The following is a 25,305-nucleotide window of genomic DNA, read 5'->3' as shown; positions in this document are numbered from 1 at the left end:
TTTCTTGAGCAGAGGTCTCTCTCTAGCATCCATTTGGTCCCTCCTTATCCCTTCAAGCAAGTCATCATGGATGATTTGTTTACCCCATGTCATTTTATTGATTTTCTCCATGACATACCGGAAGCGGCCATTCATTAGTTGCCTTCATTCTCAGGTGGTGATTCAGTCGCTGTTATAAAGCATCTGCGCAGGGTTTCTCATACAATAATCAAATATTGTAGTTCTCCCCAGTATAATCATGAAGATGTCAAAATGTGTCTATTTGCCTTTTCTTTAGAGGGTGATGCTTTGAATTGGTTTAATAATTGTCCTGAAGACTCATTCGCTTCTTTACAAGACATTGTCAATGCTTTTACAGATAGATATGGTGATCAAGGTAACTCGCCTTGTGCCTCTAAAATTATGCAACAGAATGAAAGTGATCTTGTAAAGGATCCAACTGTCAATGAAGGATTTCAAGATAATTCTTCATATCAGAATGTGCCATCCACTTGTACCATTGCTAAACAAATCCACGATAGTGGAAAAGCAGGAACAAGTTATCAAATTAGTGACAACAATGAAAGGGAAAATGATAAGCAAATTATAGAAGAACTAACATAGCTAGTAAAAATAATAGAGCTTAATCAAGAAAAATTTATAATTGATTACGTGAAGGATATGAGAACTTTGTACACAAAACTGGAAAAATGTGATGAGGAGATGGAAATCATGAAAATTAAGCACTCTGATCACGTAGCCACCGTAGTAGAAAAGTGTGCTCAGAATATGGAGGATATGAGGACCGACATGCAGAGTCAGCATGCTATGGAATTGGAAACCATGAAAGTCAATTATGACAGGGAAATTAATTCTATGCAAAGCAAGGTATTAGCCCTAGAGGAAAATATGACGATCATGGAATTTAATCATTCAAATTATGTGACTACTACAGAAACAAGTTATCAAGAAGAAATAAGTTCGATTCAGAATAGATTGTCAACTATGGATAAAGAAATGACCATCATGAGATTTGATTATAATAATCAGTTAGCTATCATACAAGCAAATCATGAGAAAGAGATAAACTCTATGCAACATTGCTTGATGACCATAAAAGCAAATAACGACAAAGTAATAAAAAATATGGAAGCTGGTCAGATATGTTTTCAGAATAAGTTATTGACCGTGGAGGAAAACCATGCCAAGGAAGTCAGTGCTATGAAGGATGAACACTCTACCCAGATGGATGCCATAACCATACAGGTACATAAACTTCAGCGTCAGTCAAAAGATGAAAGAAACAAGGAAACGTCAACAGATCATAAGCCTCCCTACCTGCTGCAGCAAGCTCCATCTTATTATGAGGTCATTTGTTCATTTCAAAAGTGGCTAATTGAAGGTGACTTGGATAAAATGGAAATTAATAAGAATCAGGTTGATGCTTATATGTTTGATCCACCGGTCATAAAAGATCAAGTTATAACTCATGACACCTGTGAGACTGAACCATCATTCTCGACAGAGCAGATGCAGAATGAAGAAAGACATGTCATGCATATCTTACATACTTCATCTGAGGGTTTTGAAGCAGGATATTCCACATCGTCAGTAATACAAATTGCCACAAAGAAAAGACGCAAGAGAAAGAGAATGAGAAAGCGATTTGATGCATTAGATGACCACGAGCAGCTTGATTTTCGGATAGGAAGAATTCCTACCGTGTGCAAGATTGGACATGGCACATCTGTGAAACAGCCGATAGATTTGCCTGAGAGCAGGCAAATACTCAATATGCACTATAATGAACGCATCTGATGCCATGGGGCATCTTTGTATTGTATTTCTAACCTTATACCTTGTTATTTCAGTATTTCATTTTGTAGTTAGATTTGTTTCTTTTTATGTTATTAGGATAGTTAATAAATGAAGAGCTTATATCTTTCATGTGATTAACATTATATGATGATTTTTGGATGGACGCCACTTATGTTATGTTATGTGTTGCATGGATGCAGATTCTAGATTCTCACATTCCTCCGATGCGGCAACGTGTCCCCAAGTAGAGCCAGATGTTGACCACTACGTGTCAACGGCCCATAGCAGTACACCCCCCTTTTTTGCAAAAGGGTTAGCGCACTAGCCGGAAAAGGGTAAGACAGATTGGAGTTCGAAGTAACAAATTGTATCGGTTATGGATTGACTCTCCAATGGCACTAATAAGCAATGACAGTAGCAGTGGGAAGGAGTTGAATGAGTTATGGCATAGGAGAATGGGAAATCTATACCATGGAGCACTCAAGATGTTATAGAAACAGTAATAAGGGTTCCAAAACTTGGCACGGAACATGATGATGTGCGCAAAGGATGTGTACTTGGGAAGTATACTAAGGCAGCATTTCCAAGAAGTGACAGCAGAGCTAATGGCGTGTTAGGACTCATACATTCAGATATTTGCGGCCCAATGACCACTAGAGCTCTCAGCGGTGCCGAATATTTCGTCACCTTCATTGATGACCATTCCAAGAAAACCTAGATCTACTTCTTGAAGACCAAATATGAGGCCTTTGATAGTTTTCGAGAGTTTAAAGCTCTCATGGAGAATGCGATAGGGAAGAAGATCAATGTGCTTCGCTCACATAATGGTGGAAAATATATTGATAAACACTTCACAGATTTTTGTACGAAGGAAGGCATCAAGAGAGAATAGACAGCTCCATATAATCCACAGCAAAATGGTGTAGCGGAGCGGAAAAACAGAACCATTGTTGGAGCTACAAAGGCTACGTTTTATGACCAGGATTTACCCCGATTTCTATGGGCAAAGGCATGTAACACAACAGTATATATCCAGAACAGGACTCCTCATAGAGAATTGTGGAAGAAAACACTAGAAGGAGTCTTTATAGGGAAGAAGAGTTTCTTTTTGGCACGTGCCAGATGAGAAACGTACCAAACTAGATCATATTGCGGAGAAGGGTTTCTTCGTTGGATACAGCAAAACCTCAAAGGCATACGAGATCTACATTCCTAGCAATAGGAAGATTGTAGTAAGGCGAGACGTGAAGATCATGGAGGACAGAGCTTTCACGAGATCTTGTGACATGCATAAAGGTGATCAGAATCAGTCAACAAAATCTCCTTTGCTCTAGCAGCCAATGGGACAAGCAGGAGGGCAGTCACAAGGATCGAGTACTGTGACCAGTACCAACATTTCCTCAGGTGCCGAAAATCCGGGGAGTTCTCATCAGATAGAGCAGCAGAGGCAGGATGAGGAGGAGTTGGTTGAACCTTCCACGACTAGTAGTCGAGCCAGCAGAGAGGTTCATCAGACATTAAGAGATGCAGAGGAGTTTATTGGAATTCCTAGGATGAGCAAAAGACAGTGTGGACAACGTAACAGATACCAAGCATTGGTGGCTCAAGTTGTAGAAACTTCAAGCTTTCAGGAGGTCGCTCAACATCAAGTATAGGTAGATGTCGTGGCAGAAGAGTATAGCTCTATCATGACGAATGATGTTTGGGAGGTAGTACCAAGGCCAGAAGACAAATCAATTGTAGGTTCTAGATGGATCTACAAGATCAAATATGCTACAGACGGTAATGTGGAAAAACACAAGGCTAGGGATAGATTATGAGGAGACTTTCTCCCCAGTGGCCAAATACAGTTCTATCCGGTCAATTATATCCCTAGCAGCTCAAATGGGATGGCAGATTCACCAGATGGACGTCAAGACAGGCTTCTTGAACAGGGTGATAGAGGAAGAAGTATACATAGAACAGCCAAAGGGCTTCGAGACTCATGAGAGGCGCACTCATGTGTGCAGACTAAAGAAATCTCTATACAGACTCAAGCAGGCTCCCAGGGCATGGTATGGTAGGATTGACAACTACTTGCAGCAAATGGTATTCGTCAAGAGTGACGCAGATCCCAACCCTTACTATTTGATGGTAGAGACCCAGAGGGTGAGCCACTCATTCTAGTTTTGTATGTGGATAATCTCTTTTTGACAGGATCATCAGGGCTCAATGAGGATTGCAAGAGGAACTTGGCAACAGAGTTCGACATGAAGGATTTGGGATTGATGCACTATTTCCTAGGATTGGAAATGTGGCAGAAGGATGGGGAGATCTTCTTTGGGCAAGGAATATACGCTACAGATATTCTGAAGAGGTTCAGAATGCAGGATTACAAACCCACGTCTACGCCCATGATCACCAACTAGAAGAAGATAGACGCATCAGATGACAAGGATGTCAACCCCACCTTGTATAGACAACATATTGGATCTCTTATGTATCTAGTCAATAGGAGGCAATATATTTGCATCGCAGTCAATACCCTTAGTCAATTCATGGTAGAGCCGAAGAGGGTACATTGGGCAGCAGAGAGGCACATTCTAAGGTATGTGTGTGGCACAGTCGAGTATAGGTTGAGATATACCCAAAGAGATGACATCAGATTGTGTGGATTCATAGATGCAGATTAGACAGGTAGTTCAGTGGACAGGAAAAGTACATATCGGTATTGCTTTAGTGTTGGATCAGTGATGGTTTCTTGGTGTAGTAGGAAGCAGAAATCAGTAGCACTAAGCTCTACAGAAGCAGAGTATATGGCAGCAAGCACAACTACGTGCGAACCTATATGGCTTCGGAAGCTGCTAGTGAGCTTGTTCAGGCAGAGGATGGAAGCGACCAGTGTCTACTGTGATAAACATAGTTGCATAAATCTCTCTGATAATTTCGTGTTTCATGACAAGTCGAAACACATAGATATTCAATGTCCTTTCTTCAAAGATTGTGTACAACATGGAGCATCCCAGCTACAATATGTTCCCACAAAAGTGCAAGTTAAGGATATACTCACGAAAGCTCTAAGAAGAGCTAATTTCGTCTATTCCAGAGAACATGTGGGTATGGTGGAGAACCTGTTTCAGTAGCAGAGGAAAATTACCTTGGATGATTCTCAGTTGTAGTAGCAACAAATTAAAGGGAGTTGCAGTGCAGATACAGTGTTGGCCACAGTACAGCAAGGTCAGCAACAGCATAAATGTGGCGTATATCATTGTTGCGCAGTGGTTGGTGGGCAACAGCAGTGTGACAAGAGATGATGCAGAGGCAAGGTGTTGTGGCAGGTAGTGCAACACTAGAACACATTCCTGGCTATGACAGAGTGTTAGTTTTTGTAGCATCAGATGTGTTCTAGCCACGAAATTCAGTGGAGGCTAGAATACATGAGATCTCCAAAACCCAGATCGTTTCTAGAAATTACAGCTAGAAGTGTCTCAATTAGATTAATAACCATTTTTAAATATTTCCTAAGTCTAAACGTAGGGAATATGGTTAATTAATTAGTATTAACTGAGATAATGTGAAAATCATCTATAAACTCACACAGATTGATACAAAGATGATCCTAGCCATCGATTATGTTTTAATCTTGGCCATTGGTGCTCCAGTAATGGATTATAAGAGCAGGTCGATGTGGTGATGGAGTATACAGCAGTGCAGATACTCAGTTGCCCAAGCAGTTCAATTTTCTCAGTAGCGGGGATTCAGCAGAGAAGATAGAGCCAGAGGTTGAGTAGTAGGTGGAAGAGGAGGGTAGCAGTATTCCAGGAGGAAGGTTTCCAGTCCCCGGAAGAGGCAAACGAAGGAAGACCAAAATTCTCACAAGGTCAGCATAAGCTTTGCGCATAGGGTGACGCAAGAGGCTTAGCGCAGAGGCTAGGCAGGTAATTTCGGAGGCATAAATTCGCTGTGGGGTAAGAGAAAATTCTCACAATAATTTTGCCAATATTTTCCTCAAATTAGATTTCCAATTGGGCATCTAAATTTTTGTACTCATAATTGTTGTTGAAGAATAATAATAAAACCCTCATCTGCTCCACCAGTTTTCCGACATTTTGTTTTTCCAGGGACAATTCTGCAAAAATAACTATGTCAAAACTTTTGTGTATGATAGAATTTCTCAGTGTTCAATATTTTATTTTTCCGCAGTATTTTTATGGTGAAAATTGCAATTGTGATTTTATTCATTGTTTGCCGTAGCAAATAAACTGCATAATTAAATTTATAGTTAGAAGAATAATTTACAAGAGCTGAATCGTCGATTGTGAGTACCATTTTATGCCAGTTTGACCATTCTTTCTTATTTTCAATTGATAAATATAATTTAAGAAAAAATAAAAAATCCATTTGGGAATGGTAAAAGTTGAATAGGGCAGGGTAGTTTTGGCCTGTTGGGTGAAATTGTTGAACCACAACTCATATAAATAGTATATCTGGTGAAAACTACTATGGATAATCTTTTTTAGAGAGAAAAAAACTATGTTACACGGGAACCGCTCCCTAGAGGTGGGAAACCCGTTCTAGTGGTTCTCGAGCTTCCGGAAGCTTTGGAATTATATGGGAACATTCCCTTTTCTGTGGGAGCTACAATGGGAGCTTGGGAAAGTTCCTAGAGCTTTGAAGGCTGTTTTTTTTGGAGTTCCAGCGTTCCCTGGGGTTGGGGAATACAAAGCATGTAAACAAATATAATGAACTGCCCACAAAACATAAGGCTTTGTTGAAACCTTTGCAAGAAGAAAGGCCAAAGACATCCTTAACACCGATATCCTTAATTGAGAAAATGGAGCAATCTCTTGATGGGTTAAGGAAGCATGTGACACCTCAATATAAGGGCGATATCTGGGATGTCATGCTGATGAGTATTTATTTTTTTGTTTATGTATATGTATCATAGAAGATTGTGTGCATATTGTATGTGGCAGTCAATGCTTAACCATTAGAGTCGCTTTACTTTCTTTCATAAGAATAACTAGAGAAACATAGGTAAATTTGTTCCTTTGCATTTTTAAGGCAGATTGTTTCAAACACTGGTCATGTGTCAGAGAACTGATAATGAACTTGACATTTTAATATTTTATATATATAAAAGGGAGAGACTCAGGAAGAGAGACACCCAGAGAATATATTTATATATAAGAGAGATTATATATTTAAATTGATTTTAATATTTGAATATGTTGATTTAATATTAATTATATTTATTATATAATTATATATTTTTTATTTTTATATTTTTAACTTTTTTTATTATATAATATTATTGTTCCCGATTAGCCGTTTCCTGTGAATTTTGGGGAAACCTCTAGACGTTCCTGACACTGGTACCCAAGTTCCCAACGTTCCCACGTTCCAAAACTCATGCAACATAGGAAAAAAAACAAGTGTGATTAGGAAGCAAGGATTACCTTACAAGAAAATTGGAACTTCAAACGTATTTTATTTCATCGTTCCATTCTTTGTCAGAATTAGTGTTGCAAAAATCGCGATAATATCAGAAAATCGCGATTTTTTTATATTGGCGATATCATCGCCCGATTTTTACGCTGATTTTTTTTCACAAAAAATCACGAAAAAATCTCGATAACTTGAAAAAATCGCGATTTTTTGGGAAAAAATGTTTGAAAAAAAAAAGTAATTCTTCTCCGATTTTTTGATGAGAAGGAGCAACAGGAGGAGGGGGTAACACAATCTACCCAGGCTACCCCTATCACCAGTAGAGGACATGGTCTACCTCCTGTAGCTCCTAGTTCTTCAACTTCTAGAGCACAGCAGAGTCCACTACCAACTCCACTGGCATCCACATCTAGAGGGGCAGAGGAAATCAGTAGTATTAGACTTTAGTTATTTGGTTCATTTCATTGTATATGACATCATGACTCCTGATATGAGATACATTATTATATTTTTTGTTGATATTTTGAGGCTGAGTTGGAACTCAGGAGTCAAGACTTACTATTCAGGACATGATTCACTGTTATGTGTGATGTAGCACTAGAAATAATATTACACATCTTATATATTAGTTATTTTATCATATTTATGTGTCAATGTATTTATTTTATGTTGTAGATGCTTTAAATATTAAAAAAATTGAAGAAAAATGAATATTTTTGTATGTTACAATTTTTTCCCGATTTTTACTGATTTTTTCCCCTCGCCGATAATATCCTGATAACAATTACTGCAACATTGGTCAGAATTGTGTTCGATGCTTTGAGAATCAACCAAAATTATCTACATGTTCCTATGCTTCAATTCTCTAATATTTCAATGCTTCAAAACTTGTAGTCATTTTCTCAGATTCCTGTAATTACAGTTTTAGAAGTTCAAATAGATTACTATACAAGCGTGGACGTTGCTTTTGAATGGTGTCCATTGTTAGCATGAATAGAGTATAATAACAATTCAAATAGGAAAGCACTGTAGATATAACCATGTCCTCAAATGTCATATCAACAAAAAATTCATACTAAGGTGTTAGGTTTTTTAATAGAATTATCACCATCTCTTCTTCAACAGACATCGAATTTATATAATATATACACAAGTCCAATCACTGGTTTTAATAATGATTGTTCTTTTTCAAGGCTTGTAAATTTGTAACTTGTTTTGAAATACATATTTGTCAATTTTATTTTGCAATTTCATTTACATCATCATCATCATTCATGGAAACTTCAAGTTCATCCATTCCTGAGGCAAAAGAAGTGGAACATGAAATTGAATCTGCCCCTAAAGTTGATCCAAAGTCACCACTTTGGAAATATGTAACTATTGTTGGGAAGATCCAAGGAGGGGGGTCATTGGCATGGATTTGCAATGAGTGTAAAAAGGAGTATAAGGGATCATACACACGAGTTAAAGCACATTTACTTGGGTTAAAAGGCAATGGGATTTGAATATGCAGTGGCCCACCTAAAGAGAATGGGACAGATGGAAATGGTTTAAGCAAGGCAAAACTTGCAAAATATCAGAAAGAACAAGACAAGGCAGATGCTAAAGCAAATAAGGAAAAACCCTACCTCTCAATTAAACCACCTAACAAGGTTGGGAGCATCTTCCTCAAAGCCTCCACTTCATTCTCATAGAATTGTTGGTTCAAAGCGGTCTAATTTGGGACCGCTTGAATGGAGTTTTAATAATGATGCTCGAGAGACTGCAATTGCAGCTATAGATCAATGCATTTATGCAAATGTCCTTCCCCTTAACCTTGCATGATCTCTTCACTGGGCAAAGATGATAAAAGCAGCTTATGAAGCCCCAAAAGGGTTTAAGAGCCTTGGATATTAGAAGGTCCACACCACAATGTTGAGTGTTGAAAAGTTAGATTTGGACGCTAAATTAAGCCCCATTCTTATTCATGGCGCATTTCAGGGGTGTCCATCATTTCTGATGGATGGAAAGATCAAAAGAATAGCCTTTGATCAATGTGATCGCTCAGAGCCCAAAGGGGGCAATGTCTTTTAAGGCAATGGATTGTGAGGGGCAGATGAAAGATTCTCAATTTGTTGTTGACATCTTGGTTGAAGGCTTGAAGCAATTGAATTCATGGGGCCAAAAAATGTTGTCCAATTAATAACTAAAAATGCAACAATGTGTAGAGCAACAAACCTAATTATTGAAGGCAAATATCAGCACATCTTTTGGACCCCTTATGTTGTACATTCATTGAACCTTATGTTGAGCAAGATGGGGAAGCAAATTGAGTGAATTTGAGTTATTTTTGAAGAGGCAAAAGAAATTCAAGCCTTCAGCACAAACCACCACATGTCCCAATGCATCTACAGGGAATTTGCAAAGTTGGAGCTTCTTAAGGTACCTAAACTTTAAAGTTTATTTAATAAATTCTAATGTCTATGACTCTAAATTCAAATATATAAATTGGATTCTCAAATGTCATGATTCGTGAATCATTATAGTTATTCAATCAAATTATGATTTTTAATTTATTGAAACATTGGCAATTTGGCACCTACATCAGCCTTAACACGGCTTATGCAGGTGAAAGATGCATTAAAATCAATGGTATGCAGTTCTCTTTGGAATCAATGGAGGAAATCCCAATCTGATAGAGTGCACAAGCAGTGAAAAAGTTGGTTGTTGATGATGGATGGTGGGATAGGGTGGAATACCTCTTAGCATTTACTAAGCCAATTGTGGATTTGCTCCATATGTTTGACACAGATATACCTAATTTGGGAGTGGTGTATGAGGGCATTGATTCCATGATAGAGAAGATAAGGGTGGTTATAAATTCCAAGGAGAATGATCCAAATGAATTCTTTTACAGAGAAATAAAAGATATATTGACCAAAAGGTGGAACAAGATGACCACCCCATTGCACCTTTTGGCCTATGTAGTGAATCCAAAATATTATGTTGTAGAGTTGCTAAGTGATCCAGAAAGAACCACACCAAGAAATGACCTAGAAGTCTCACAAGGATTTAAAAATGCTTTTAGAAAGCTTTTTGTAGATCCAGAAATTGGGCTTTGGATTCATGCATAGTTTGCTCATTTTGTGGGATCAGGGGGTTTGGGTTTTGATATTGATTGTATGCGGGACAAGAAGGAAATGAATTCAATTGATTGGTGGAACTACTATGGTGGGTAACCTTCACATATCCAAAAATTGGCCATTAAGGTCTTGTCACAAGTTACTAGTTCCTCTTCAGCAAAAAGGAACTAGAGTACATATGGCTTCATCCATTTAGTGAAGCGAAATAGATTGGGCTCTAGGAAGGTTGATGAACTAGTGTATGTTCATTCAAACCTTCACCTTTGGTCACACAAGAGAGACGAATACAAATTTGGGGGCGCCAAATTATGCGATGTGTAACCAGAGTTGTCTGACTTGGATATGACATTGAATGCCAAGAATCATATGACTTTGTTTGATGCAAAGTCACCATAGGTGGATCTTCAAGTGGACATGGCAGCAGTGCTCCCACTTCTGGAGAGGATGTGGAACTTCTTAGTGACATGAATGAAGAAAATTTTGTTGATATGTAAATGTAATTTATGATGGTGTTTTAACTTTTACACTTTGAACAACCATATGAATTATGAATAATGATAGTAGACTTGTCAGTGATAGTCATTTTGTACTTTGTACTATGTAGTATGTAGTGTGCACTATTAATTTTGGTGATGATGTTGTAACTTGTCATGTTGATGATTGAAATTTGAAACCGAAACTTGATGATATATTGAATCATGAATGTTATAATAATCATTAATGATGATGACAATGTTTACGCTGAATTGATGATGATGATAGATGATAATTGATTATGTATTTTTAGATATAGAATCTAGATTCTAAAAGATGAATGGTGATATGAAATTCTTATTTTGTTATATGTGTGTGTGTGTACCGGTTCCTGCCGTACCGTATCCAGATTTTTTGAAAATTTATTATCTTCGTTTCAAACCCCGTATCCGTATCTGTTTCAGTGCAACTTAGCTTTTATGTTTTGTGTTGCTTTTATAATTTATTCAATAATTCCACATGCATTATTTTCTTTTTTTCTGCAGATCCGTGAATTTTGTTTTGCAGATGCACTGCTGTGAATAGGGCACTGGCTAATACCAAAGTAGAGATTGACGGCTAGTTCTTTCATTTGATTATTTACAAATTTTCAGGCCAATTGTTCTCCTTGACGAGGATGATGCTTATGGAGAATGTTTCTGCTTCACCAGATTCATGTCATGCTTCAATTTTGGTTAGCCCTGGGTCCTCTTTACACTGTGAAAAGCAAAAAACAACACTGCATGAATGGTTTGAATTTTGACTGCAGACAGGGGCAGCTATACAGCGATAGGTTCTATAGAATGAAAGTGTAAATTCCAATGTTCCACCAAGTTACCGAGAACGCGGGAGCGCGGACACGTACAAGGGGACGTATATAAGCAACCCCAAAATTTAGGAAAATTTAAAAGGAGAACATCAGTCATAAAAATTATAAAATTATTAAAAATTTAATATATAAAAATAAAAATAAAATCTCAAAAATATGTGAATAACTAAATTAGTAAATAGTAAATTTTAATAATTATGAAACGTAAATCTAAATATGATCATTGTTTCATATTAGACTATTATGAATCAGAATTATCTTTTGACATTATGCAATGTTCCATCTAAATTCATCATTTGGCAATGGGCATTAATATTATGCAAGGTACATCTAAATTAAATTAATCATTTGACAATTAAAATTACACTGCACATTGAAAGTAAATTCATCATATGACAATGACATTATGCTGAAGTCTAAAATAGCCATAAAATACTAAACTAAAAGTAAACATAGAAACCAGTGAAATACTAGTAAGTTTTTCAAAAAGTACTAAATAATAAATCACAACTCCAATCCGGTGGCTCCAAGTCACAAAATGAAAATCACAGCTCTAATCTGGCAAGTGCAAGTCACAAAATGAAAATTGTAGCTCCAAATGTCTCAGACCCCCGGTCAATAGTAAATCTGAACCATAGCAAACTGCAAATAGAAAGAATCGAGCAGCGGCAGCAGGAAAATCTCAGGCGGAAAGGTAAAATGTTGAGTGACAGCAGAAGGAAAATGTCTGGCAGCAATGTAAAATTGTAAGGTTAATTTGAAATGTGAATGATTATGTTTTAAAGTTCTAATTTATCCTTTAGTTTTTATATTCATTTTTTTAATTATATTAAAATTTGTAAATTTTTTGTGGTTTTAATTGTTATTAGTAAAAAAGTTTGGGGGACATTTTAATTTGTTATTAGCAAAAAAAAAATTGTCCTGACGCGGGATGTCTTTTGTCACTAGAAAAAATCCCCCCAGGAGTTTCCCCGAGTTTCCCCAAAAAAGGGGACGTGGGGAAATGTTTCCCCAGGAGCATTCCCATCCCAGGAGTGTGGGGGAGCGAGGAAGCACATCCCCCACCCTAGGGGGCACATCCCCATGGAACACTGGTAAATTCTCTCTATGTTAATTTAACAGATGATGTTGCAGTGGTCAACCTTTCACAACGGTTGGTATTTCCCAGATATCTGGTAACTCTGATTCTTTTGATCACAAGAATCAATATTTAACCTGCTTAAAACTTCATAGGTAGCAGAATCAACAGAAATCTGTATATTTTTCCTTTCTTCTCTCTCTGATTTTATTGAAAATGTCAACCAGCCAGAGAGAACTCTGACCACAGGAAAGGGAATTTCATTCTCAGAAGTAAAGATGGCCACCAACAAGGGGAAGTTCACTGCCACAGACCAACAAGGTTGAACTTGATCTGATACTGTGGCAGACTTTGAGGTAGTCACAGGATACCATTGCCATACAAAAGAAAAGGAACGAAATAATTACTAAATTTCATGATACAGAAAATTCATAAGCAATCAATAGGGCTGTCCATCATAATGATTAATATAAATAATATAACTTAGGTATATTGCATTCTTTCATATGGCATTCTGCAAACATTTTCTGCAATCTACGAAGAGCAGGGACAAAGGCACAATGCTTACTCAAATACCAGCAAATGTGTCTCGATTATCAAAGAGCTCATAAATATCAATGTGAAATGTAAGTATCAAGAAGAGAAGATCAAAAGGACTGTCCATCATAGTGATTAATATATATAACTTAGGTATTTTGCATTCTTTCATATGGAATTTGCAAACATTCTATGCAAGCTACGAAGCGCAGGGACTAAAGCACAATGCTTACTCAAATACCAGCAAATGTGTCTCAATTATCAAAGAGCTCATAAATATCAATCTGAAATGTAAGTACCAACAAGAGAAGATCCTCATCGATCTTACATTACTGCAAGTAATGTACAAGATAGCATAATAAAAAGCTTACCTCGGTTACTGTTTGTATAGCATGCATTAAACGGTCAAAAATGACAGTCCGTCCAGATTCGAATGCGTGGCAATGAAGAAGACACTTATAAATGATACAGGCCGCAACAGGTTTATCGTGACTAAAACCTAAATTCTCTGTTACACACTTCAGGAGGACTTCTAGAGTTTCCTGTCGAAAACAAGTTTTCAATTAAAGATTCACATCCTTCATTGTAAAGAAGTCATTACAATCAATTTTATCAGACAATAAATAGCTTACACAAATTTAACAAACACAAAAATAGTGAACGGCATCCATAGATAACACGAGCACTTCTTTTAAAACAATACCTGCTGCCTATCAATCATAACCTTAGAACGCCTTAAATCTCCTGGAGTGTGATTGAACTCTTTGAAGATTTGAGAGGGTGAATCCTGAATTTCAAAATGAATTTAAATATCTAAATCACCAAGAAAATAACCTCTTAGATAGCAAGGCATCTATTATATAATGAAACCTACAAAGAAGAAATTCCAATCCCTCTAAGAAAGTTAGTATACATAAACTTTTCAATAAAGGTTGTTTTCTTTGAGTGTAAAGAGATCACTATCATTGGTTTTCACATACCATCAATAGCTTACAGATGTTCAACAACCAAAAAAAGGATAGTTGAACTATCACTCTTCTCACACAATACCTGCATGATCACCTTAGAACGCCTTGTTTCCCCTGGTGTGTGACTGAAATCTTTAAAAAATTGAGAGGGTGAATCCTGAATTTCAAAATGAAGTTAATATGTTTAACGTAAGCCCCTCAACAATAAGCCACATACAATAATAATGAAACATACGGAGCATGATTCTGAAACCCATTAAAAAGTTAATAGGTAGAATGTTTTCAATTAAGGGTTGTCTTATTATTGTAAAGAGCTCACTCCGATAAATTTTCACAAACCATAAATGGCTTCCAGAAATTCAACAAACAAAGTAGGGTGTTGAACGTATATACACAGCATTGTCCTTTATTTTTTTATATCAATACCTGTTGCCTTTCAATCATAGCCCTGGAATGCCTTGATTCTCCTGGTGTGTGATTCGAATCTCGAAAAATTTGAGAGGCCACCGGCGAATCCTGAATTTCAAAATGAAATTAATATATCTAAAATCAAGAAAATAACCTATAGATAATAAAAATTTTACAACAGGAAGAAGCTTACAAAGCAGTATTTCCGATCTCCATTCGAAAAATGATTGATTTCAGGTGTCCTCTGTTGCAATACCACAACTAAACCATGAGTTTGTAATATTATGTAATGATCAAGATAAAGAAGACACGAAAATCTTGCACTTATTCAAACAACGTCCATTCGAAAAATAACTAGAAAATTGATCATGTGCTAAGACTCTGCAAACCATCACTAACAGTTTTACCAGTTGCTTTTTTTGATTCAGTATTCAAGATTCTCCTCTCTCAAGTACATCAATTAGTTGAGATCTCATTGCCTCATTCATACAACCAAATACATTATAAAATCGAAATTAAAATAAGCATCTTTTACTTTTAGCCGTCTCAAATCTAGAGACAAACCTCCACAGTTTTACCTTGAATGGTTCACATTTCAAACAACCTTCTATGTCCATTTTAGATGCGAAGCTAGTTACATCCCAACTTGTACATAGAAGGAGCCACACAATAATTCAACTTTAAAATATCAGACAGAAGCAAAATGGCAGACCTGCATATTAACAGGCCTTCCAACATTGGGATGGCCACTATTCGTAGCGATGAATATATCTTGCCGCATAAGTACTTGCTTCTCATGATCCATATTACAAACTTTTTCCTCGAATCTGCAAGAATCATTCAAACAAGTCCAGCAATTAAAAGATCAGGACCTCTGGCCTCCTTCCTAAAGGGGCAAACTGCCATTATGACTAAATTCAGACTAAGATACCAGTGAACCACCGGTGCAACATAGCGGTGCTCACAAATTTTAAAGAATTTTGAATCTAGATATCGCCACTGACATAAAACCCTCCAACGAACAATAGCCATCAATTGGAAATAACCCAACTTATTTGGTTAGCAGAGAATTATTCCAAGAATGATAGTAGTAGTCAGCATACAAAAATTGAAAGACGATGGCTCGACTACGATTCAGTATCGATGCCAGTCAGGTGTTGGTTCAATGGTAAGGCTGATGGTCTTTTAAATCCACAAGGAATCCAACCTAGCCGATCTCCAACTCCCAATAACTTAGTTGGGACAAGATGCAAGTACCAGACAACTTTTGATGAAAAATTGCCTCCTGTTGTGGCATCTTAGCCAAAACTAAGTTTGACATTTTGTATATAGTTGACCACACATGGGCTGCTGAATCCTAGAAAGATGGTCATTGTAATTCTTACTATTCAGATTAAAAATAAAAAAACAGAATCCAGTATCATATGGTGAATGATCATATCAAAAGCACCTCTGCAAACTCTGCTTAGCTTGAAAGGCCTTTGACTCAGCTTCCTCTCCCTTTCTTTGCCATTCTTCACACTCTTTGTGTGCCTTCAATAATTCTCTCTGCAGCTCTAATGTCTTTGTCTGAAGTGATTCTGTGGAGGCCTGCAACACAGTAATCTAATATTCTGAGCATGCTATAGCTAACATTTCAAGAATCTTACAAAAAGTTATAAGCAAGAAAGAAATGTTTTGCTGGATGATAGAAGTCTGAATCTTCGACTACTAAGAAACCATTTGCATACCTATTTACCTGTGGCTGTTATACATCCTAGACAGATATGTATCCAATACCAAACTCTAAAATTTGTTAAAAGTGTTCAATTGGATTTATGAGAATCTAGATTTTATTCCTTCGAAGGGTATTAATACTTGACTTTGTAATCAAAACCTAAAACAAAAGGCTAAACTCCATGCATGAAATTGGATGGTCAAAAATTAAAAAAAAAATCCCCATCATCCATATATTAATTAAAATTTAAATGCCTTGACAACCATCAGTCATTATAGAATTTTTTGAAAACCATCCTGATTTATTAATATTGTATGCTTTCATGCATATAAGATCGATACGTAGAAGAATTTGTATAATAACCTAGATGGAAAACTCGCACATTTTCAAAGAATAATTGAAGGGGAATGCTGAAATAAAAACTATTAATCAAAGTCATGACGAAAGCCCCACCTTTCTCTGCACTTATTGGTCCCACCATTCCTTGCATCTTCACAACTTTTAAGAATAGCATGAAGTCTAGGAGAGTTAATACATTGAGTTTATAAGACACAAAAATAGTCAATAAGAAACATCAGGAAAGAGATACTGTAAACAGGAGAATCTGGGGAAAATAAAAATAGAAGACAATGAATATATAAGTTTATAACATTCAGACAATCATTAAGATTACATACCAATTATAGTACTTGGAAAAGAAGACTAAAACGGGGAATTAAAAATCAGACTTTTCCACTCATTCATCTAAAAATGTAACTATTACAACTGTTGATATTTATAAAGGTCAACAAGAGAATCGGCAGAACCAAATCTCACCCAAAGACTAAAACAGCCTCCTCACAAATGCAATAGTGAGACATTGTGCTATAGAGAAGGTCCAAAAGCCAACCACAACTGTGCAAAAACATAAATGTACAAGTGCACCCAAAAGAGTTTAATTTAGATCATTTCCAGCAACATTTAACGCTATAATTCAGTTCTGGAAATTCTTGGGCTATTTTGTCCAAGAGGGTTTCAGCCAAAGTTTAAAACAATTTGCAGCTCGCTGGATATTGTCATTTTTGGCTGTTATAGATTGAGCAGAGGCCTCATAAGCCTCTATTTTCATCCTCAAGACTCTCCACCCCTGAACATAAAATCTAGAAGTGGCTAGGTACTTGTAGTGTCGTTGATCTAGGCTTAACAGGTTCTTGTCTCTGTTTTTATGCAAACTTTATACTCTGATTTGACAACACAGCAAGCTATTTTAATTTTTTACCCCTCTAACCAGTGGTCCAAACTGAAATATAATTATATATTTGGTTAGAGTACATAACGTAGACCAAAATTGACTGTTTACACTTAGTTTTCTGTTGTATAGTGACATTAAAAACCAACCAAACAATTCCAGGAGATTAACACCTCCACTCCCAACGACTCCATGTAAGACACTGCTCTTATTCGGGACTCCTCCCTTAACCATTTAGGAAGCTGTTAGTCTAATCAGTGGGGGCTTGGGCCGAGGTGACAGTGGGCCCTGCCCTGTGTATCCCCATCCAGCAGGTTCCTACGACCTTAATAACCCTACTAATTGGATCGGTAACAAGGCCTAAGGTGAGCAAGGTTCCTCCTGATAGCACATAGATTGACAAGCAAGAAACTATGTTACATAGACAAAAATGGAGATAGCCCACTTTGATATAAGCCCTCAGCTATCCTAATGAAGAGCAGTGTTTTAAAACTAGGACTGAGTTGGCTCATCCAAGTTGATCCTTGACCAATTTCACTATGCCAACAGCTTAGTTTGGGGGGTTAGTATGGTACCAAATTGATCAGGTCCAGACATGACTTGGCTACTTTGGTACCAAACCATCCCATCTTCACTTGAGTCAATACCTACTTAGCCAAGTCAAATCTGGACCCCACTACTGTGGACTATTCAAGAAAATTTCAATTTAAAACTAAAAACTAAAAAACTAAAATGGTAAACCTGATTTATAACAACCTAAACCCCTATCACAAATATAAAGAGACAAAAGAAAACCTGTTGGATTCTATAATATGATATGAGTTCATACAACGTATCACCATTTACCTGACTAGATACTCCTAAAGGACAATTGCTGCTTAATTTAGTCCTACTCACAGGTTGTACCACTACCAAAATAAAACACTGTAATAGCCTGAACTACAAATAACTACTAGGGAAGTACAAGGAGACAAGAGAGCAACATCAAACACGAAACTACTATATGAAACATAACTTTCAAATTGATCCAACACATCACATCATATCTGACATTTTTTCAAAATAGGTTGATATCATAACATTTATTAGTGTTTTAATTGCAATTAGATAAGATCCTACCTTAAGATTCTCATTCTCTTTTCTTAGCTCCTGAATATTGAGCTGGCCTGCCCTTAGTGCAGATATCTCTCTAGTAGTGATTTCGAGTTGATGCTGCAATACTTTGTTTTTCCTTTGCTCATTGGAAAAATTAGAGGTGGCCATTTGTAATTGCTCCTGCATTTTTTCCAATGCATTCTGCAGCTTCATAACTTCCAATGCCTTAGACTCTTCACTGGCAGCCTGCAGCAATGACATGATTATAACAATATTGCCACCAATAATAAGCCAAACCATAAAATAATCAAAATCTTCCATGAACGCAAATACCAAATCCCAGACATACACAGACAGCACTCGAAATCTGGTTTGCTGTATCCCAATATAAATACAAACAATGATATTGCATTCATATGGAAAAATTCAGAGGATATCAAGAACAGTGTATTGCAGAATGAAAATGATGCAGGTGCATTAGGCCGAGCACATAAAAATGTTCAGTTATTAAAGTCAGACCAAGAGCCTAGCAATGTGATGGATTGATCACATGTCTAGGCTAGAACATTTTACAGTTTATTTTTGAAAAAAAAAAATGATACTCAGTGAAGATTAATTAGGAATATCTAGTTAAAAGACATGATTTTATAGCTAGTAGGCAGTTAGGGCTATGGGAATTTGGTTCACATCCATGAACTCATTTTTTGGACAGGGGCTTTTTAGTTTGGAAGGAGAGAGGAAAAACATTTTTGGGTGCTGGAAATTTTGGTGTGAAAATGAAGTTAATTGAACAGCATTTCTTGCACCAGTGGTTCTTGGTATCAGAAAATCGAATCTGTAAGTGCGTGTGAGACAGTTATTCGCGTATGTGTTTGTAAGGTTTATGAACCATAATATTAATATCTGGAGATTGAAATTGATTTGGTCTTTAAATTGTTGTGTTGAATGAGGAATTCTTGCACTGTATTTTCTCTGTTATTTACATTTAAATGAGAACCAGGAGAATCATATTTCAGTTAATATTTTAATACAATACTTTTGTATCCAAGATTGTGTATTGGAAAGAGTCATTTTACATTTCAGATTCGAGAATACAGAGTGTATCAAGCAAACAGAAGAAAGAAAATTCATAAAGGAAAACTGTCACCAATTTTGCGGGTCAATTTTGGATCAAAGGAAGGCGAATTAGAAACTTTGGCATTTGAGTTTTGTGCAGAGCAGGGTCTATTTGGTAACCCACGAGCGATTTCCCAAAAAGATCCTTAGTTTGGGAGTTACGAAGGGATCTTTAAACTGTGTTTTTATAGACTGTGTGGCTGAAAAAAAAAACAATGTTTTTCCTCCTGTAACAGCACTGTAGTTTGCTATGAGAGCCTGTAACAGCACTGTACTCTGCTGAGAGAGCCTGTAACAGCACTGTAGTTTGCTGTGAGAGTCTCTAACAGCACTGTAGTTTGTTGAGAGAGCCTGTAACAGCGCTGTAGTTTGTTGAGAGAACCTGTAACAGCACTGTAGTTTGTTGTGAGAGCAAAGATTTGTTGTTCATCATATAACAGCATTGTCTTTTGCTGAGATAGCAGCGATCAATTTGTGGTATCAGAGCTTAACGTTGTTGGTATCTACAGTATAGAGAGATGAATAGGCGTGCAGGAAGGGCAGGAGGTTGAGGAGGCTGACCCGCGAGAAATGCAGAACTCTGAAAAGAGATAAGGAGACTGCAAATTCGGTTAGAAGCCATGGAAGTAGGGACACAACGAGGTCCTGAAGGTGGAGATGTTAGTGAGGCCGAAGAGGAACTTGAAGAAGAAGGAGCAGCACCTGTTAAAGAAGCTGCTGAGATTAAGTTGTTGAGAGCAGTATTGGGCTCAAGTTCAAGGCCAAAGCTTGAAATCTCTATTTATGATGCTAGTTTGAAAGATGAGAATCTACTAGATTGAATCAGTGAGATGGACAAGTATTTTGAGTACAAGGAAATCGATGAGGATAAGAGAGTCAAGTTTGTTGTGACAAGGTTGAAAGGCCATGCTACACTACATTGGGACAATGTACAGGCTGAAAGAACGAAGAAGAACAAACCATTGATCAAGAGCTAGGATAGAATGGTGGCAAAGATAAAGAGTAAGTTATTTCCAAAGGATTACCAGCTAACTCTTTACAAAAAGATGCAAAATCTTCAACAAAAGATAATGACAGTGAGAGAATACACCGAAGAGTGTTACAAGGTGAATTTGAGAGCAGGCTATGTAGAAGATAAGATAGAAATGTATGTCAATGGTTTGAGGCTAGATATTCAAGATGAAATCAGCATACTTTCTCCAAGGACAATAGAGGAAGCATACTAGTGCGCTTTGAAGGCAGAAGAAAAGATAGCTAGGAAGAAAAGCTCTGGCAAAGGACATGATTTTTCCAAAGGGAAAGGACAGACAAATGGAAGAGGAAAGTTTCATGCACAAAAGAATGATGAAGGCAACTCAAATCGCAAGGGCAGTCAGAAAAGGAGGGTGGCAGCAGAGGAGGAAGATCTTACCAGAGAGGTAGAGGTAGAGGAAGAGGCAGAGAGACTGCCTACCGGTGTTACAAATGTAACAAATTGGGTCACCGATATTTTGAATGTCCTGAGAATGACAATACGGGACAGTGAGGTGCATACATAGCTCAAACCGAAGCAGTAGAGGCACAAGTACCTGAGGTAGAGAATGGGCCAAAGACTGGAGAGTTGTTGATGATGCACAAAATCCTTTTAAAACTAGCAAAGGAGACTTCCGATCCAGTGCAAAGGAAATCCTTATTCAAGACAATGTGTAAGGAAAAAGGCAAATGCTGCAAATTGGTGATTGACAACAGAAGTATAGACAATCTAGTTTCCCAAGAAATGGTGGAAAAATTGGGATTGAAAAAGATTAAGCAAATGCAGCAAATTGGTGATTGACAACAGAAGTACAGACAATCTAGTTTCCCAAGAAATGGTGGAAAAATTGGGATTGAAAAAGATTAAGCACCCCACACCTTATAAGGTATCGTGGTTGCAAAAATGACACCAATTGTTGGTGCATGAACAAAGTGAAGTTGAGTTTCAGATAGGCAGGTATAAAGACAAGGTGCTCTGTGACGTAATGCCAATGGATGCTTGTCACATTCTTTTGGGTCGCCCATGGAAATTTGATAGGAAGGTGACACATGATAGAGAGAGCAATTGTTATAAGTTCAAAAAGGATGGCATCAAGCACACTCTTGTACCATTGAAAGAGGAAGGTACAACTAAAACAAGTAGCCCAAAAGCACTGCTACTTAGTGGAAAGGAATTTCTACAACAGATGGAAGAAGAAGAGGTAAGCTATGCAGTGATTTGCAAGCCAAAGGTAGTACTTCTGCACACCGAAATTGTAGATTTACCTCTTGAAGTTCAGGAGTTGTTGCATGAGTTTCATGATATTGTAGTTGATGAATTGCCAAGTGAGTTGCCACCCAAAAGAAGCATTAATCATCACATAGACTTGATACTGAGAGCAAGTCTTTTGAACAAGGCTGCATATGGAATGACACCCAAAGAGAATGAGGAAGTGAGGAAGCAAGTCCAAGAATTGTTGGACAAAGGACTAATAAGAGAAAATTTAATTCCATGTGTCGTACCTACAGTATTAAGTCCAAAGAAGGGTGGAGAATGGAGAATGTGCACTAACTCTAGAGCAATCAACAAGATCACCATACGTTACAGGTTTCCATTGCCACGTATGGACGATATGATGGATTGCTTAGGTGGAGCAACTTACTTCTTAAAGATTGACTTAAAAAGTGGTTATCATCAAATTCAGATCAGAGAAGGAGACGAGTAGAAGACAGCTTTCAAGACCAATGAAGGCTTGTACGAGTGGATGGTCATGCCATTTGGATTGTCAAATGCACCCAGTACCTTTATGCGGCCGATGAATGAAGTCTTGAAGGAGTTCATTGGTAATTTTGTCATTGTTTACTTGAATGCATTTTAATTTTCAGTCAAACTAAAGAAGAGCACTTAAGACATTTGAAGTATGTTTTAGAGAGATTGCAACAAGAAAAGCTATTGATTAACATGAAGAAGTGTTCTTTTATGAAGAGTGAACTTGTATACTTGGGTTTTGTCATTTCTAAGGATGGCTTGAAAATGGATCCAGAAAAGATAGAGGCAATTGTAAATTGGCCCTCACCTAAGAATATTTTTGAGGTGAGAAGTTTTCATGGTTTAGCCAGCTTCTACAGAAAATTTATCAAGAATTTTAGTGGCATTTGCGCACCTATCATTGACACCATCAAGAAGAATAGGCAGCAAGAAGTTAAATGAGTCAAAACAGAAATACTCTTCCTACGACAAAGCATTTTATGCAGTGATTCAAGCTTTGAAGCATTGGAGGCATTACTTGATGCCTAACGAGTTTGTTTTATACACGATAATTCTACCTTACAATACATTATGTAGCAACATAAGTTAAATCATAAACATGCAAAGTGGGCGGAGTTCCTGTTGGAATTTCTACGTTTAACCCGTTAGAAATTCTTCATGTACTATCTGGTTTATTTCTTCCTACTTGTTTAATTACTTAACAAGTTATTTACCATGTAAATACTGAAAATAAACACAAGTATAGTATCAACATCTACAAATCATCAACTGAAAGAAAACAAGCACACAAGTGACACCGTTATTTTTGGACCAATGTCCCCGAAAAAACCCAATGCGGGAAAATCGGTGCAACTATTCAGAGGGCTTTATTATTATGCAGTTTTCATAATACAACTAGGGTGTCAAAAACGGCTCACCCAACAGAGAATGCCCTCGGCAATACTACCTCTCCTCAGATACAGATATTTCGGCTGATTAATCACCGGATGAACAATCCCACAGCAACAATTGCAGCTCCCACTACTCTGTGTCACTCTGATAGGGACTGCGTCACACTACACAGCTCACTAGCACCCAGTCTGTCCCACGAAATCCTTCCAGCGCTGCCTCTTGGCCCTACGTCAGCTCTGCTAGCCTCTGTGTCAGCTTCTAGAGCTTCTACGTCAACCCCTAGACCCTCTACGTCTCACACGTTGGCCTCTCCTGGCTCTGCGCAGCTCCTGGCTGCCTCTGCGTAGCACCCAGCAGCCTCTGCGTCAACCTCTCTGAGCTCTGTCTCTAGTACCAACTCTTCCTCTCTGTTATGTATTCACTGCCCCTCGCTACTAATCACTGATTCTACCTCTCTTAGCAAACCCCGCTCTAGAGAATAAAATGAATGATCACTATGGTGTGTTCTCCAATTGACCCTCAAGCCTGCTCTTATACCTTTCTCGTTGGTCCATCAACGGTCGAGATCAAATCTCTAATCAATGGCTAAGATTAGATTTGGCTTGATCCATGACTTTTGGAACATTCTAACCCAGTTTTATATTAATACCCATTAATATTTTATTTTTCCTAGGTTTAGACTTAGGAACTCCATTAAAAATATTAATTATTTTAGTATCTCCCAAACCAGTTAGAATCTGCCCAAACCATTTACAGGTCTTGGAGATCTCATGTGCTTTAGCCTCTCCACCAATTTTCATGGCTAGAGCACATCCGATACTACCCTAAATCAACAGTTCCTTCATAGTTTCACTTTTGTTTTAAAGCACATTAGTGGGAAGGAAAATAAGGTTGTCGATAGGAGATGCTTAATCATGCAGGAAGGTCAAATACAAATTTTAGGCTTTGATTATTTGAAGGACTTATATGACATTAATATTGATTTAAAGAAGCTATTGTAGTGTGTAAAACCAGTCAATAGGGACAGCAGTCCATGGAAAGAGATTATGTTGCAAGATGGGCTATTGTTCAAGAACAATCAGCTATGTATTCCCAATTGCTCAATGTGGGAAAACTTGGTCCAAGAAAAGCATGGACACTTTGGTGTTGAGAAAACACTTGGGCAACTGAGTCACTTCTATTTTTGGCCTAAGATGAAGGAAAATGTACAAAAGTACGTGAGTAAGTCCAGGGTATGTCAACATGCGAAAGGGAGAAGTCAAAATACTGGACTATACATGCCATTACCCATTCCCAAAAAACCTTTGGATTCGGTGAGTATGGACTTTGTTCTAGGTTTGCCTAAAACTCAACGAGGTAATGATTCAATACTTGTACTTGTGAATAGATTTACTAAGATGGCTCATTTTATTCTGTGTTTAAAAACTAGTGATGCTACCCATGTGGCTAATTTGTTTTTTGATGAGACTATTCGGTTGCATGGTTTGCCAAAAAGTATAATCTCTGACAGGGACACAAGATTCATCGGACATTTCTGGAGAACCTTGTGGAAGAAACTTGGCACTAAGCTAAATTTTAGCTCAGCCTATCATCCACAGTCTGATGGGCAAACAAAGGTTGTAAACAGGAGTTTGGGTAATTTGTTGAGGAGTTTAGTAGGTGACTAACCAAAGCAGTGGGATCTTGTGCTAGCCCAAGCTAAGTTTGCATATAATGACTCACCAAATAGGAGCACGGGAAAGAGTCCATTTCAGATCTTGTACGCCATGCATCGGAGGGGAATTGTGAGTTAAGAGACTTGGGAAAGCTTGAGCATAG

The 25,305-nt window shown here is 37.5% G+C and overlaps 1 protein-coding gene across 1 annotated transcript in view; it reads right to left on the bottom strand.

Moving 5' to 3' along the window:
* The window catches only part of LOC149255985 (myosin-15-like), a 373,652-nt gene that overhangs the window by 153,536 nt on the left and 194,811 nt on the right, over nt 1-25,305 (bottom strand). The window contains exons 24-31 of the mRNA XM_089460621.1: nt 18,744-18,965; nt 16,130-16,269; nt 15,392-15,506; nt 14,873-14,923; nt 14,698-14,787; nt 14,354-14,428; nt 14,007-14,090; nt 13,675-13,845 (exon numbers count right to left, since the gene is read on the bottom strand). Coding sequence (XP_089316747.1) covers nt 13,675-13,845; nt 14,007-14,090; nt 14,354-14,428; nt 14,698-14,787; nt 14,873-14,923; nt 15,392-15,506; nt 16,130-16,269; nt 18,744-18,965 — 948 coding nt within the window. The remainder of the gene's footprint in view (nt 1-13,674; nt 13,846-14,006; nt 14,091-14,353; nt 14,429-14,697; nt 14,788-14,872; nt 14,924-15,391; nt 15,507-16,129; nt 16,270-18,743; nt 18,966-25,305) is intronic.

This window comes from Pinus tabuliformis, chromosome 7, assembly GCF_031772625.1.
Source record: "Pinus tabuliformis cultivar Carrire ecotype Pingquan chromosome 7, CPIR1, whole genome shotgun sequence".
NCBI lineage: Eukaryota > Viridiplantae > Streptophyta > Pinopsida > Pinales > Pinaceae > Pinus > Pinus tabuliformis.
Note: the sequence above shows the minus strand (reverse complement) of the source record. Positions and strands in the feature narration are given on the sequence as shown.